Below are 15,336 nucleotides of genomic sequence, written 5' to 3'. Positions count from 1 at the left end.
GAGCGGCAAAAGGACACGTGAAACTGGGACGGAATAGTAGTAGGAGAATAAAAGAGGAGGCCCAGAGGAGGAGTAGAGGGGTGTCCTTGATCAGAACACTTCATATGCTTATATGAAATTCTCAAACAAAATTTCTAAGCAAAGAAAAATCCAAATTAAATAGAATTTAAAAGTTACAAGGGCTGAGGACTCTACTGTTTCTTTATGAAGTCAGGCTTATTGAGTGAAACAACCAAATACAGTGCTGACTGCTTCATAATCATAAAGTATAGCTACAGTAATTGAGAAAGGGTGTAGAATCTGCCGGTTCTTACTGCAGTATGTTTTCTTAAGAGCACTTAATAACATTTTGCAAAGAACGGCTCAGACTTCAGCGTGAGCCAAATTGCACATAAACATATAAAATAACACACTGCATATAAAATAACGTTCATTTTTTCTTAGAATAATAATAATGATTTTCCACTCAGTTTTTTCAAATAGCTTTCATCAGTGATTTTGTATTTGCTCCATCTTTGGTTTTGTTCTCACCTTTCTGAAAGCACACCAAGAGAACTCATTTTTTTTTTCACCCTTCCAATCTGTTTTCTCAACAGTGTGATTGTTTCTCCTCCTTTTTAAGGAAAATAAGCAGGAAGCGTCCCTTTGTAAAGTTTTCTTCAAGTTTATCTTATTGTAGTGCTTTCCCTCTTTGTCCACACCTATATTACACAATCTGGGTAAATCCTGACTTGGGGACAAAGCCACATCAAACTTTCATTTATTTGGTAATTACAAATCCATCACTGGTCTTGTGTGCTTGGCCGACGCTCACTGCCATGTCAACTTCCCACACGGAGTCCTCAGACTCAGAGAACTGCTCCTTTTTGGATTAGTGATTTATTAAATCAAGACCTGCTCTTCTTGAAACAAAACATCATGTACTGCATGACTCTGATAATAATTAGAAAATTCAAGAGTATGTGTGCAAATTAAAGGACAGTGGTCACTGTGTCATAAACTTTTAAAACCTGTCAGTCACTAACTTGAGGTTCATGAGTCTCTACTTTTCCCAATAAGCATAAGCATCCACTCACTCATTTTAATGACCATCATGAAATTCTCCTAGAAAAATATTTAGTGTTTTGCACTCACTAAGTAGACTATGCATACAGACGAGAAAGTCTCAGTCATTGTCATGAACATATTTATAAGTCAATCTCACTATGGTCTCCTACCTTGACATGCCCATTAAAAAGATGATTCTCATTGGCTGTGATGAATTTTATCTAAATATAATCTCTCAATGACAAGGCAAAGAAGTTAAAGCTTTAAGAATAGTTGTCTAGTTGACATTTTAGTATGAAGTGTTTTATTTGTCCCATTCTCACTCAGAATGTTCCCATTATATAATTAGATAATGAACTCTTTGCTCGATTTCTATTTTTCATAATCCATTTTAATATAGACTCTTTTTGAACCCTAGTTTTCATTGTACACCTTCATTCTCAGATCCTTGATGAAGTCAACATGAATATTTATATTTACCCCTTTCCAACTAAGTAATATTATTGGGAAATCATTAAATTAACATTATATTACAAGATTATGCATTTATATAGTCAAAAATATAAACTCTTGTTAATTTAAAATTTATCTTAGAAACTCAGAAGTGTGAGCTAAATCATATATTTTCTCTTCAGTATAGATTTCTGTTGTACACTTAAAGTTACGTCATGTTTACATTCAAAACAGACCAGTGTAGTACCTTGGAGTTTATTAGATTGTATCACTGGTCTAAGATGTAATAAGATGTCTCCATCTGTATGCCCATTCAGAGCCTGTTTCCTGAGCCCCTGTCCATTCAGAGTGGCTCGGTGCAGTTCCTCAAGGCCCTATGGGAGAAGACACAGGGCACAGGAACCCACAGCTTTGAGGTCGCCATGACAGAGTCCACATTTCCACAGCAGAAGGTAGGTGTTTTTCTTCTCACACATGTTATTCTAAACCAAGAATCAATATTGCATTTTATCTTTTTCTTTTTTTTTTTTTTATTAACTTGAGTATTTCTTATATACATTTCGAGTGTTATCCCCTTTCCCGGTTTCCGGGCAAACATCCCCCTCCCCCCTCCCCTTCCTTATGGGTGTTCCCCTCCCAACCCTCCCCCCATTGCCGCCCTCCCCCCATAGACTAGTTCACTGGGGGTTCAGTCTTAGCAGGACCCAGGGCTTCCCCTTCCACTGGTGCTCTTACTAGGATATTCATTGCTACCTATGGGGTCAGAGTCCAGGGTCAGTCCATGTATAGTCTTTAGGTAGTGGCTTAGTCCCTGGAAGCTCTGGTTGCTTGGCATTGTTGTACTTTTGGGGTCTCGAGCCCCTTCAAGCTCTTCCAGTTCTTTCTCTGATTCCTTCAATAGGGGACCTATTCTCAGTTCAGTGGTTTGCTGCTGGCATTCGCCTCTGTATTTGCTGTATTCTGGCTGTGTCTCTCAGGAGAGATCTACATCCGGCTCCTGTCGGTCTGCACTTCTTTGCTTCATCCATCTTGTCTAATTGGGTGGCTGTATATGTATGGGCCACATGTGGGGCAGGCTCTAAATGGGTGTTCCTTGAGTCTCTGTTTTAATCTTTGCCTCTCCCTTCCCTGCCAAGGGTATTCTTTTTCCTCATTTAAAGAAGGAGTGAAGCATTCACATTTTGATCATCCGTCTTGAGTTTCGTTTGTTCTAGGGATCTAGGGTAATTCAAGCATTTGGGCTAATAGCCACTTATCAATGAGTGCATACCATGTATGTCTTTCTGTGATTGGGTCAGCTCACTCAGGATGATATTTTCCAGTTCCAACCATTTGCCTACGAATTTCATAAAGTCGTTGTTTTTGATAGCTGAGTAATATTCCATTGTGTAGATGTACCACATTTTCTGTATCCATTCCTCTGTTGAAGGGCATCTGGGTTCTTTCCATTTTCTGGCTATTATAAATAAGGCTGCGATGAACATAGTGGAGCACGTGCCTCTTTTATATGTTGAGGCATCTTTTGGGTATATGCCCAAGAGAGTTATAGCTGGATCCTCAGGCAGTTCAATGTCCAATTTTCTGAGGAACCTCCAGACTGATTTCCAGAATGGTTTTACCAGTCTGCAATCCCACCAACAATGGAGGAGTGTTCCTCTTTCTCCACATCCTCGCCAGCATCTGCTGTCACCTGAGTTTTTGATCTTAGCCAATCGCACTGGTGTGAGGTGAAATCTCAGGGTTGTTTTGATTTGCATTTCCCTTATGACTAAAGATGTTGAACATTTCTTTAGGTGTTTCTCAGCCATTCGGCATTCCTCAGCTGTGAATTCTTTGTTTAGCTCTGAACCCCATTTTTTAATAGGGTTATTTGTTTCCCTGCGGTCTAACTTCTTGAGTTCTTTGTATATTTTGGATATAAGGCCTCTATCTGTTGTAGGATTGGTAAAGATCTTTTCCCAATCTGTTGGTTGCCGTTTTGTCCTAACCACAGTGTCCTTTGCCTTACAGAAGCTTTGCAGTTTTATGAGATCCCATTTGTCGATTCTTGATCTTAGAGCATAAGCCATTGGTGTTTTGTTCAGGAAATTTTTTCCAGTGCCCATGTGTTCCAGATGTTTCCCTAGTTTTTCTTCTATTAGTTTGAGTGTGTCTGGTTTGATGTGGAGGTCCTTGATCCACTTGGACTTAAGCTTTGTACAGGGTGATAAGCATGGATCAATCTGCATTCTTCTACATGTTGCCCTCCAGTTGAACCAGCACCATTTGCTGAAAATGCTATCTTTTTTCCATTGGATGGTTTTGGCTCCTTTGTCAAAAATCAAGTGACCATAGGTGTGTGGGTTCATTTCTGGGTCTTCAATTCTATTCCATTGGTCTATCTGTCTGTCTCTGTACCAATACCATGCAGTTTTTATCACTATTGCTCTGTAATACTGCTTGAGTTCAGGGATAGTGATTCCCCCTGAAGTCCTTTTATTGTTGAGGATAGCTTTAGCTATCCTGGGTTTTTTGTTATTCCAGATGAATTTGCAAATTGTTCTGTCTAACTCTTTGAAGAATTGGATTGGTATATTGATGGGGATTGCATTGAATCTGTAGATTGCTTTTGGTAAAATGGCCATTTTTACTATATTAATCCTGCCAATCCATGAGCATGGGAGATCTTTCCATCTTCTGAGGTCTTCTTCAATTTCTTTCCTCAGTGTCTTGAAGTTCTTATTGTACAGATCTTTTACTTGCTTGGTTAAAGTCACACCGAGGTACTTTATATTATTTGGGTCTATTATGAAGGGTGTCGTTTCCCTAATTTCTTTCTCGGCTTGTTTCTCTTTTGTATAGAGGAAGGCAACTGATTTATTTGAGTTAATTTTATACCCAGCCACTTTGCTGAAGTTGTTTATCAGCTTTAGTAGTTCTCTGGTGGAACTTTTGGGATCACTTAAATATACTATCATGTCATCTGCAAATAGTGATATTTTGACCTCTTCTTTTCCGATCTGTATCCCTTTGATCTCCTTTTGTTGTCTGATTGCTCTGACTAGAACTTCAAGAACTATATTGAATAAGTAGGGAGAGAGTGGGCAGCCTTGTCTAGTCCCGGATTTTAGTGGGATTGCTTCAAGTTTCTCTCCATTTAGTTTAATGTTAGCAACTGGTTTGCTGTATATGGCTTTTACTATGTTTAGGTATGGGCCTTGAATTCCTATTCTTTCCAGGACTTTTATCATGAAGGGGTGTTGAATTTTGTCAAATGCTTTCTCAGCATCTAATGAAATGATCATGTGGTTCTGTTCTTTCTGTTTGTTTATATAATGGATCACGTTGATGGTTTTCCGTATATTAAACCATCCCTGCATGCCTGGGATGAAGCCTACTTGATCATGGTGGATGATTGTTTTGATGTGCTCTTGAATTCGGTTTGCCAGAATTTTATTGAGTATTTTTGCATCGATATTCATAAGGGAAATTGGTCTGAAGTTCTCTTTCTTTGTTGTGTCTTTGTGTGGTTTAGGTATAAGAGTAATTGTGGCTTCGTAGAAGGAATTCGGTAGGGCTCCATCTGTTTCAATTTTGTGGAATAGTTTGGATAATATTGGTATGAGGTCTTCTATGAAGGTTTGATAGAATTCTGCACTAAACCCGTCTGGACCTGGGCTCTTTTTGGTTGGGAGACCTTTAATGACTGCTTCTATTTCCTTAGGAGTTATGGGGTTGTTTAACTGGTTTATCTGTTCCTGATTTAACTTCGATACCTGGTATCTGTCTAGGAAATTGTCCATTTCCTGAAGATTTTCAAATTTTGTTGAATATAGGTTTTTATAGTAAGATCTGATGATTTTTTGAATTTCCTCTGAATCTGTAGTTATGTCTCCCTTTTCATTTCTGATTTTGTTAATTTGGACGCACTCTCTGTGTCCTCTCGTTAGTCTGGCTAAGGGTTTATCTATCTTGTTGATTTTCTCAAAGAACCAACTTTTGGTTCTGTTGATTCTATGGTCCTTTTTGTTTCTACTTGGTTGATTTCAGCTCTGAGTTTGATTATTTCCTGCCTTCTACTCCTCCTGGGTGTATTTGCTTCTTTTTGTTCTAGAGCTTTTAGATGTGCTGTCAAGCTGCTGACATATGCTCTTTCCTGTTTCTTTCTGCAGGCACTCAGCGCTATGAGTTTTCCTCTTAGCACAGCTTTCATTGTGTCCCATAAGTTTGGGTATGTTGTATATTCATTTTCATTAAATTCTAAAAAGTTTTTAATTTCTTTCTTTATTTCTTCCTTGACCAGGTTTTCATTGAGTAGAGCATTGTTCATTTTCCACGTATATGTGGACATTCTTCCCTTATTGTTATTGAAGACCAGTTTTAGGCCGTGGTGGTCCGATAGCACGCATGGGATTATTTCTATCTTTCTGTACCTGTTGAGGCCCGTTTTTTGACCAATTATATGGTCAATTTTGGAGAAAGTACCATGAGGAGCTGAGAAGAAGGTATATCCTTTTGCTTTAGGATAGAATGTTCTATAAATATCTGTTAAGTCCATTTGGCTCATGACTTCTCTTAGTCTGTCGACATCACTGTTTAATTTCTGTTTCCATGATCTGTCCATTGATGAGAGTGGGGTGTTGAAATCTCCCACTATTATTGTGTGAGGTGCAATGTGTGTTTTGAGCTTTAGTAAGGTTTCTTTTACGTATGTAGGTGCCCTTGTATTTGGGGCATAGATATTTAGGATTGAGAGTTCATCTTGGTGGATTTTTCCTTTGATGAATATGAAGTGTCCTTCCTTATCTTTTTTGATGACTTTTAGTTGGAAATTGATTTTATTTGATATTAGAATGGCTACTCCAGCTTGCTTCTTCTGACCATTTGCTTGGAAAGTTGTTTTCCAGCCTTTCACTCTGAGGTAGTGTCTGTCTTTGTCTCTGAGGTGTGTTTCCTGTAGGCAGCAGAATGCAGGGTCCTCGTTGCGTATCCAGTTTGTTAATCTATGTCTTTTTATTGGGGAGTTGAGGCCATTGATATTGAGAGATATTAAGGAATAGTGATTATTGTTTCCCTTTATATTCATATTTGGATGTGAGGTTATGTTTGTGTGCTTTCATTCTCTTTGTTTTGTTGCCAAGACGATTAGTTTCTTGCTTCTTCTAGGGTTTAGCTTGCCTCCTTATGTTGGGCTTTACCATTTATTATCCTTTGTAGTGCTGGATTTGTAGAAAGATATTGTGTAAATTTGGTTTTGTCATGGAATATCTTGGTTTCTCCATCAATGTTAATTGAGAGTTTTGCTGGATACAGTAACCTGGGCTGGCATTTGTGTTCTCTTAGGGTCTGTATGACATCAGTCCAGGATCTTCTGGCCTTCATAGTTTCTGGCGAGAAGTCTGGTGTGATTCTGATAGGTCTCCCTTTATATGTTACTTGACCTTTTTCCCTTACTGCTTTTAATATTCTTTCTTTATTTTGTGCGTTTGGTGTTTTGACAATTATGTGACAGGAGGTGTTTCTTTTCTGGTCCAATCTATTTGGAGTTCTGTAGGCTTCTTGTATGTCTATGGGTATCTCTTTTTTTAGGTTAGGGAAGTTTTCTTCTATGATTTTGTTGAAGATATTTACTGGTCCTTTGAGCTGGGAGTCTTCACTCTCTTCTATACCTATTATCCTTAGGTTTGATCTTCTCATTGAGTCCTGGATTTCCTGTATGTTTTGGACCAGTAGCTTTTTCCGCTTTACATTATCTTTGACAGTTGAGTCAATGATTTCTATGGAATCTTCTGCTCCTGAGATTCTCTCTTCCATCTCTTGTATTCTGTTGGTGAAGCTTGTATCTACAGCTCCTTGTCTCTTCTTTTGGTTTTCTATATCCAGGGTTGTTTCCATGTGTTCTTTCTTGATTGCTTCTATTTCCATTTTTAATTCCTTCAACTGTTTGATTGTGTTTTCCTGGAATTCTTTCAGGGATTTTTGCGATTCCTCTCTGTAGGCTTCTACTTGTTTATTAATGTTTTCCTGTGTTTCCCTAAGTGTGTTCATGTCTTTCTTGAAGTCCTCCAGCATCATGATCAAATATGATTTTGAAACTAGATCTTGCTTTTCTGGTGTGTTTGAATATTCCATGTTTGTTTTGGTGGGAGAATTGGGCTCCGATGATGGCATGTAGTCTTGGTTTCTGTTGCTTGGGTTCCTGCGCTTGCCTCTCGCCATCAGATTATCTCTAGTGTTACTTTGTTCTGCTATTTCTGACAGTGGCTAGACTGTCCTATAAGCCTGTGTGTCAGGAGTGCTGTAGACCTGTTTTCCTCTCTTTCAGTCAGTTATGGGGACAGAGTGTTCTGCTTTCGGGCGTGTAGTTTTTCCTCTCTACAGGTCTTCAGCTGTTCCTGTGGGCCTGTGTCTTGAGTTCACCAGGCAGCTTTCTTGCAGCAGAAAATTTGGTCTTACCTGTGGTCCCGAGGCTCAGGTTCGCTCGTGGGGTGCTGCCCAGGGGCTCTCTGCAGCGGCAGCAACCAGGAAGACCTGTGCCGCCCCTTCCGGGAGCTTCAGTGCACCAGGGTTCCAGATGGTCTTTGGCTTTTTCCTCTGGCGTCCGAGATGTGTGTGCAGGGAGCAGTCTCTTCTGGTTTCCCAGGCTTGTCTGCCTCTCTGAAGGTTTAGCTCTCCCTCCCACGGGATTTGGGTGCAGAGAACTGTTTATCAGGTCTGTTTCTTTCCGGTTCCGGTGGTGTCTCAGGCAGGTGTCCTGCTGCTCCTGGGCCCTCCTCCACGGGAGCCCAGAGGCCTTATACAGTTTCCTCTTGGGCCAGGGATGTGGGCAGGGGTGAGCAGTGTTGTTGGTCTCTTCCGCTCTGCAGCCTCAGGAGTGCCCACCTGACCAGGCGGTTGGGTCTCTCTCTCACCGGGTCTGGGAGCAGAGAGCTGCTGCAGGCCGGGATCCGCGGGTGTGGGACTTCCGGTAAAACCTATCTTTTTCTTTTTTTTTTATTAACTTGAGTATTTCTTATTTACATTTCGAGTGTTATTCCCTTTCCCGGTTTCCGGGCAAACATCCCCCTAATCACTCCCCCTCCCCTCCTTTATGGGTGTTCCCCTCCCCATCCTCCTCCCATTGCCGCCCTCCCCCCAACAATCTAGTTCACTGGGGGTTCAGTCTTAGCAGGACCCAGGGCTTCCCCTTCCACTGGTGCTCTTACTAGGATATTCATTGCTACCTATGGGGTCAGAGTCCAGGGTCAGTCCATGTATAGTCTTTAGGTAGTGGCTTAGTCCCTGGAAGCTCTGGTTGCTTGGCATTGTTGTACATATGGGGTCTCGAGCCCCTTCGAGCTCTTCCAGTTCTTTCTCTGATTCCTTCAACGGGGGTCCTATTCTCAGTTCAGTGGTTTGCTGCTGGCATTCGCCTCTGTGTTTGCTGTATTCTGGCTGTGTCTCTCAGGAGCGATCTACATCCGGCTCCTGTCGGCCTGCACTTCTTTGCTTCATCCATCTTGTCTAATTGGATGGCTGTATATGTATGGGCCACATGTGGGGCAGGCTCTGAATGGGTGTTCCTTCTGTGTCTGTTTTAATCTTTGCCTCTCTCTTCCCTGCCAAGGGTATTCTTGTTCCCCTTTTAAAGAAGGAGTGAAGCATTCACATTTTGATCATCTGTCTTGAGTTTCATTTTTTCTAGGCATCTAGGGTAATTCAAGCATTTGGGCTAATAGCCACTTATCAATGAGTGCATACCATGTGTGTTTTTCTGTGATTGGGTTAGCTCACTCAGGATGATATTTTCCAGTTCCAACCATCTGCCTACGAATTTCATAAAGTCATTGTTTTTGATAGCTGAGTAATATTCCATTGTGTAGATGTACCACATTTTCTGTATCCATTCCTCTGTTGAAGGGCATCTGGGTTCTTTCCATTTTCTGGCTATTATAAATAAGGCTGCTATGAACATAGTGGAGCACGAGTCTTAACAGTTCAATTTTCCTTTCTTTCTCCCCCTTCTCTTATTACCAGAAAATACTTATTAATCAATTACTTTTGGAATTTGGTCTTATGTGCATATCTGTAATCCTAGCATTCAGGAAGCCTGAACAGGATTCCAAGTTCAAAGCCAAGCTGGACAACATAGTGAAACCTTGTGTCAACAGTAGTAGTAGTAGTAGTAGTAGTAGTAGTAGTAGTAGTGGTGGTGGTGGTGGTGGTAGTAGTAGTAGTAGTAGTAGCAGCAGCAGCAGCAGCAGTAGTAGTAGCAGCAGCAGCAGCAGCAGCAGCAGCAGCAGTAGTAGTGGTGAATAACTTACCTGTGGTGTCATACTGAAGTCAACATAAAGTGGCATTGGTAGACAAGGCAACTGTCCTTTAGGCACACACACTGATGAAATACAGTTCTCTCAGACCACATAAATCCACAAACTTGATATGGAATCAATACATTTTACACAGGGACTGGAGAGATGACTCAGTGGTTAAGAGCACTAGCTGCTCTTACAAAGGACCCATATGGCAGCTCAGAACTCTACTCCTAGAGGATATGATGCCCTCTTCTGGCCTCTTTGGGCATCAGGCTCAAAAATGGTACACAGGCATATCTATATATACACACATTAAATACATAAGAAATATTTTATTATGTAGAAAACTCAAGAGGTTTAAAGAGAGCAGCAGGATGCCTGGCTCTGGGCTCTTTGATGCTTTTCCCTTCCTCCCTTCATGGTCCCTCTCTCCCCTGTCCTCAGCAGTCACCTCTAAGCAAGAAAATGAAGATAAGTTGGGTGGCAGAGGTGAGGTCAGGGTGACAAGGCTCTATAGAGGCAGAAAAGTATAATCTGAGCCCCAAGAAGCAGTAGCACCCCACCCCAATCCCCCACACCCCCGCCACCCATGGTAGCCTGAGACCTCCTCAGCAGGCAGCTGAACCAAAAGATGATCAAAAGATGAAATAAACCTGGCCCCTGGCTAGAGAGAACGTATGGTACAGGGACTCTGGTGAGCTCAGTTTCCTGTGAGAAAAGCCTGGGCTGTGCGGACCAGGGAGTGATTACTCAAAACCTGACAAAAGACAGGAACCATCCTAGAGAGGCTGGACTACCTTGGGGTTGATGACAGTGCCATGTTAGAGGGTAGTATGATGCTTTCAGATTTCCAAATGTCCTTAACCCTATTCAATGTGATATGTGACGGAATGAAGAAGTGGCACATTAAGGAATTAAGCCATGGGGCAAAACCCTTACAAATGCCATTAAGGGCTTTGTAGAGGTGATGGGTAGTATGTGTAAATAAATGAAATTATGTGACTTATTGACATTCTATATGTTTTAACAAAATTCTTCTTTGCCTTCTGCCATCCATGGAGGAGGCAGAGTTCAGTGTGTGTTGGAAGCAGAGACCAAGTTCTTACCACACATCAGTTTCCTGTGCCTTGTTTGGTTAGCTATCTTGGCTTAGGGGTCTATAAGACACAAGTTCTGCAAATGCCTCAGCTGCTGGTATTTTGTTAATATCAGGAAATTAAGATAGTAAGAGTCCCCCTTCATAATAGACCCAAATAATATAAAGTACCTCGGTGTGACTTTAACCAAGCAAGTAAAAGATCTGTACAATAAGAACTTCAAGACACTGAAGAAAGAAACTGAAGAAGACCTCAGAAGATGGAAAGATCTCCCATGCTCATGGATTGGCAGGATTAATATAGTAAAAATGGCCATTTTACCAAAAGCGATCTACAGATTCAATGCAATCCCCATCAAAATACCAATCCAATTCTTCAAAGAGTTAGACAGAACAATTTGCAAATTCATCTGGAATAACAAAAAACCCAGGATAGCTAAAGCTATCCTCAACAATAAAAGGACTTCAGGGGGAATCACTATCCCTGAACTCAAGCAGTATTACAGAGCAATAGTGATAAAAACTGCATGGTATTGGTACAGAGACAGACAGATAGACCAATGGAATAGAATTGAAGACCCAGAAATGAACCCACACACCTATGGTCACTTGATTTTTGACAAAGGAGCCAAAACCATCCAATGGAAAAAAGATAGCATTTTCAGCAAATGGTGCTGGTTCAACTGGAGGTCAACATGTAGAAGAATGCAGATTGATCCATGCTTATCACCCTGTACAAAGCTTAAGTCCAAGTGGATCAAGGACCTCCACATCAAATCTGATACACTCAAACTAATAGAAGAAAAACTAGGGAAGCATCTGGAACACATGGGCACTGGAAAAAATTTCCTGAACAAAACACCAATGGCTTATGCTCTAAGATCAAGAATCGACAAATGGGATCTCATAAAACTGCAAAGCTTCTGTAAGGCAAAGGACACTGTGGTTAGGACAAATCAGCAACCAACAGATTGGGAAAAGATCTTTACCAATCCTACAACAGATAGAGGCCTTATATCCAAAATATACAAAGAACTCAAGAAGTTAGACCGCAGGGAGACAAATAACCCTATTAAAAAATGGGGTTCAGAGCTAAACAAAGAATTCACAGCTGAGGAATGCCGAATGGCTGAGAAACACCTAAAGAAATGTTCAACATCTTTAGTCATAAGGGAAATGCAAATCAAAACAACCCTGAGATTTCACCTCACACCAGTGAGAATGGCTAAGATCAAAAACTCAGGTGACAGCAGATGCTGGCGAGGATGCGGAGAAAGAGGAACACTCCTCCATTGTTGGTGGGATTGCAGACTGGTACAACCATTCTGGAAATCAGTCTGGAGGTTCCTCAGAAAATTGGACATTGAACTGCCTGAGGATCCAGCTATACCTCTCTTGGGCATATACCCAAAAGATGCCCCAACATATAAAAAAGACACGTGCTCCACTATGTTCATCGCAGCCTTATTTATAATAGCCAGAAAATGGAAAGAACCCAGATGCCCTTCAACAGAGGAATGGATACAGAAAATGTGGTACATCTACACAATGGAATATTACTCAGCTATCAAAAACAACGGCTTTATGAAATTCGTAGGCAAATGGTTGGAACTGGAAAATATCATCCTGAGTGAGCTAACCCAAACACAGAAAGACATACATGGTATGCACTCACTGATAAGTGGCTATTAGCCCAAATGCTTGAATTACCCTAGATGCCTAGAACAAATGAAACTCAAGACGGATGATCAAAATGTGAATGCTTCACTCCTTCTCTAAAAGGGGAACAAGAATACCCTTGGCAGGGAAGGGAGAGGCAAAGATTAAAACAGAGGCAGAAGGAACACCCATTCAGAGCCTGCCCCACATGTGGCCCATACATATACAGCCATCCAATTAGACAAGATGGATGAAGCAAAGAAGTGCAGGCCGACAGGAGCCGGATGTAGATCGCTCCTGAGAGACACAGCCAGAATACAGCAAATACAGAGGCGAATGCCAGCAGCAAACCACTGAACTGAGAATAGGACCCCCGTTGAAGGAATCAGAGAAAGAACTGGAAGAGCTTGAAGGGGCTCGAGACTCCATATGTACAACAATGCCAAGCAACCAGAGCTTCCAGGGACTAAGCCACTACCTAAAGACTATACATGGACTGACCCTGGACTCTGACCTCATAGGTAGCAATGAATATCCTAGTAAGAGCACCAGTGGAAGGGGAAGCCCTGGGTCCTGCTAAGACTGAACCCCCATGAACTAGACTGTTGGGGGGAGGTCGGCAATGGGGGGAGGGTTGGGAGGGGATCACCCATAAGGAAGGGGAGGGGGGAGGGGGATGTTTGCCCGGAAACCAAAGAATTATTGTTAAGTATTAAATAAATTAAAAAAAAAAGATAGTAAGAGTCCATATTTGTGTATTTTGGTGATTAAAATTTTAGTGTGGTCCTCACAAAGAAAAGCTTGCCTGGAGATACGGATTTTGGAGTAGACTGGGTCATTCAAGACACAATGCATGTGGCAAATCACATGGCTACAGAAAGCTTCTCTGACCATTGCCAGCTTCCTGAAATTAGCCTTATCTGTATGCCAAGTGGGAAATCCAGAGGTTCTGATATATTTGATCATGGTCTCTGACCCCATTTAACTGATTTTTCTTATAAATTGTATCCTTTGTGGAATATTATGGGATGTTTAAATATGTATATATCTTGTATAATATTGTAATCAGGGTAAATAGTCAATCTCAAACATTTAGCATTTTTGTTAAAAAATGTTAAATCTGTTATTATAACTCTGGAAATACATATATACATTGTCACTATTTATAGTCAATCTACTACACAACAGAACACTACATCTGTCTCTTGCCAAGCTATAACTTGGTACCATCTGACCAACATTTATCCTTCTCTCCTCCACCTGTTTTGCTCTTGAGAAAGGAAATAAACATTAATATTACGTATACTCAAAGTACAAACAAGGGCTTAGATGTCTTACTGGGTAAGGGCTCTCAATCTGCAAGCAAGAAGGCCTAAGTTCAAATCCCAAGTACACGTCTTTTTTAAAAAGCCATGACTACAAGTGCCTGTACCTCCAGCACTGCGACTCGGAGGCAGGGACAGGATCAGATCCTAGGATCTTGCAGGCCAACCCAGCCTAGTAGAAACAAGGAATTTTTGGTTCAGTGGGGGAGCTTGTTGTCACAGGGGAATGAGATAAAAAGCAAGCGAAAAAGACATCAATGCCCCCTCTGTCCTCTGCATGTACACACACACACACACACACACACACACACACACAGAGAGAGAGAGAGAGAGAGAGAGAGAGAGAGAGAGAGAGAGAGAGAGAGAGAGAGAGACATGCACAATAAGGAAGCACAAACAAGTGGTAAGTTAATCAAAACCTGTTACGTTGTGAAAAAGCCTCTTGGGTGAAGAATAGCAACAGGATGAGATATGTAACTATTCAGAATTCTTATTCATGAGTCTATAGACAACAGAGAATATTCAACTTCCTTTTCACCCATCTTTGGCTTTCGTTTAAGAATTTGACACTTGGTATTGAAAGAAAGAGGAAATCCCACAATCACAGGAAGTGAATGGAATTCCTTGCATATTTTACTCAATTTTTCAACTGTTACATTATGCTTAAAGACAATGCATAAAATTCTTATAAAAATTTTAATCACTAGCTCTTTCATCTGGAGACAAGAAGAAATTGAAAACTTGGCACCTACTTCGAGTTCTAAGAGATTAAATAAATAACTTGGCAACCAGTTTTGTACTTGCTATTACTGTTATTCATATTCCTACTTCAGGCCGATAAATATTCCTCGCGGGGAAAGGTAACTGTAAAGCCAATTTTTGGAAATGTTCTAAGTTTCGTAATTTGGTTTGTTCATGAGAATAGAAAAATGTCGGTATGTGGAATGTACACGGTGTGGCGAAGATGTCTGTTCCAAAACTTTTCGATCCTACTTGCTCATTACCATCTCTTATGAAAAGTTCTCTGTATTAAATTCAGAATAGCTGAGACTTGTGCAGTAACTTTATTTACACTTACCACATGCACACAGTACACACACACATACGCACAGGTATATATACATGCATGTACACACACACAGAGAGAGAGAAAGAGAGAGAGGGAGGGAGAGAGAGAGAGAGACTGATAGGGAAGTGATGGATTTGTCTCTCTGCCTCTGAACTTTGACTTCAGTCTAGAGAATTCAGGCTCTCGGGAGAAGCACGTTCTCTGGAGAAGACACATCTGAGCAAATACTTGAGATCCTAAAACATTTACTCTAGTATTTTAAAATAGAAACTTGGAATTTTAGAACTGAATTCTGTCGCTAAGGTTCTCTAAATTAAGACCACATATGATAAGGTACACATTATCCTCACCAGGAGCCTGAGACTACAGCAGACATCTGAGGGTAGAGGTTTCCTCAAATTTACCATTTTATTT

General features: G+C 40.9%; 1 protein-coding gene across 15 annotated transcripts in view; it reads left to right on the top strand.

The window, feature by feature from the left end:
* Positions 1-15,336, top strand: part of Veph1 (ventricular zone expressed PH domain-containing 1) — a 255,757-nt gene that overhangs the window by 158,457 nt on the left and 81,964 nt on the right. For all 15 annotated transcript variants that reach the window (XM_087626946.1, XM_087626897.1, XM_087626911.1 and 12 more), the window contains 1 exon segment: positions 1,818-1,952. In XM_087626946.1, coding sequence (XP_087483072.1) covers positions 1,818-1,952 — 135 coding nt within the window.

Source organism: Rattus norvegicus, chromosome 2 (assembly GCF_021556685.1).
Source record: "Rattus norvegicus strain SHRSP/BbbUtx chromosome 2, alternate assembly SHRSP_T2T, whole genome shotgun sequence".
Lineage (NCBI taxonomy): Eukaryota > Metazoa > Chordata > Mammalia > Rodentia > Muridae > Rattus > Rattus norvegicus.
The sequence above is the reverse complement of the archived record's forward strand: the minus strand, read 5'-3'. Positions and strand labels throughout refer to the sequence as shown.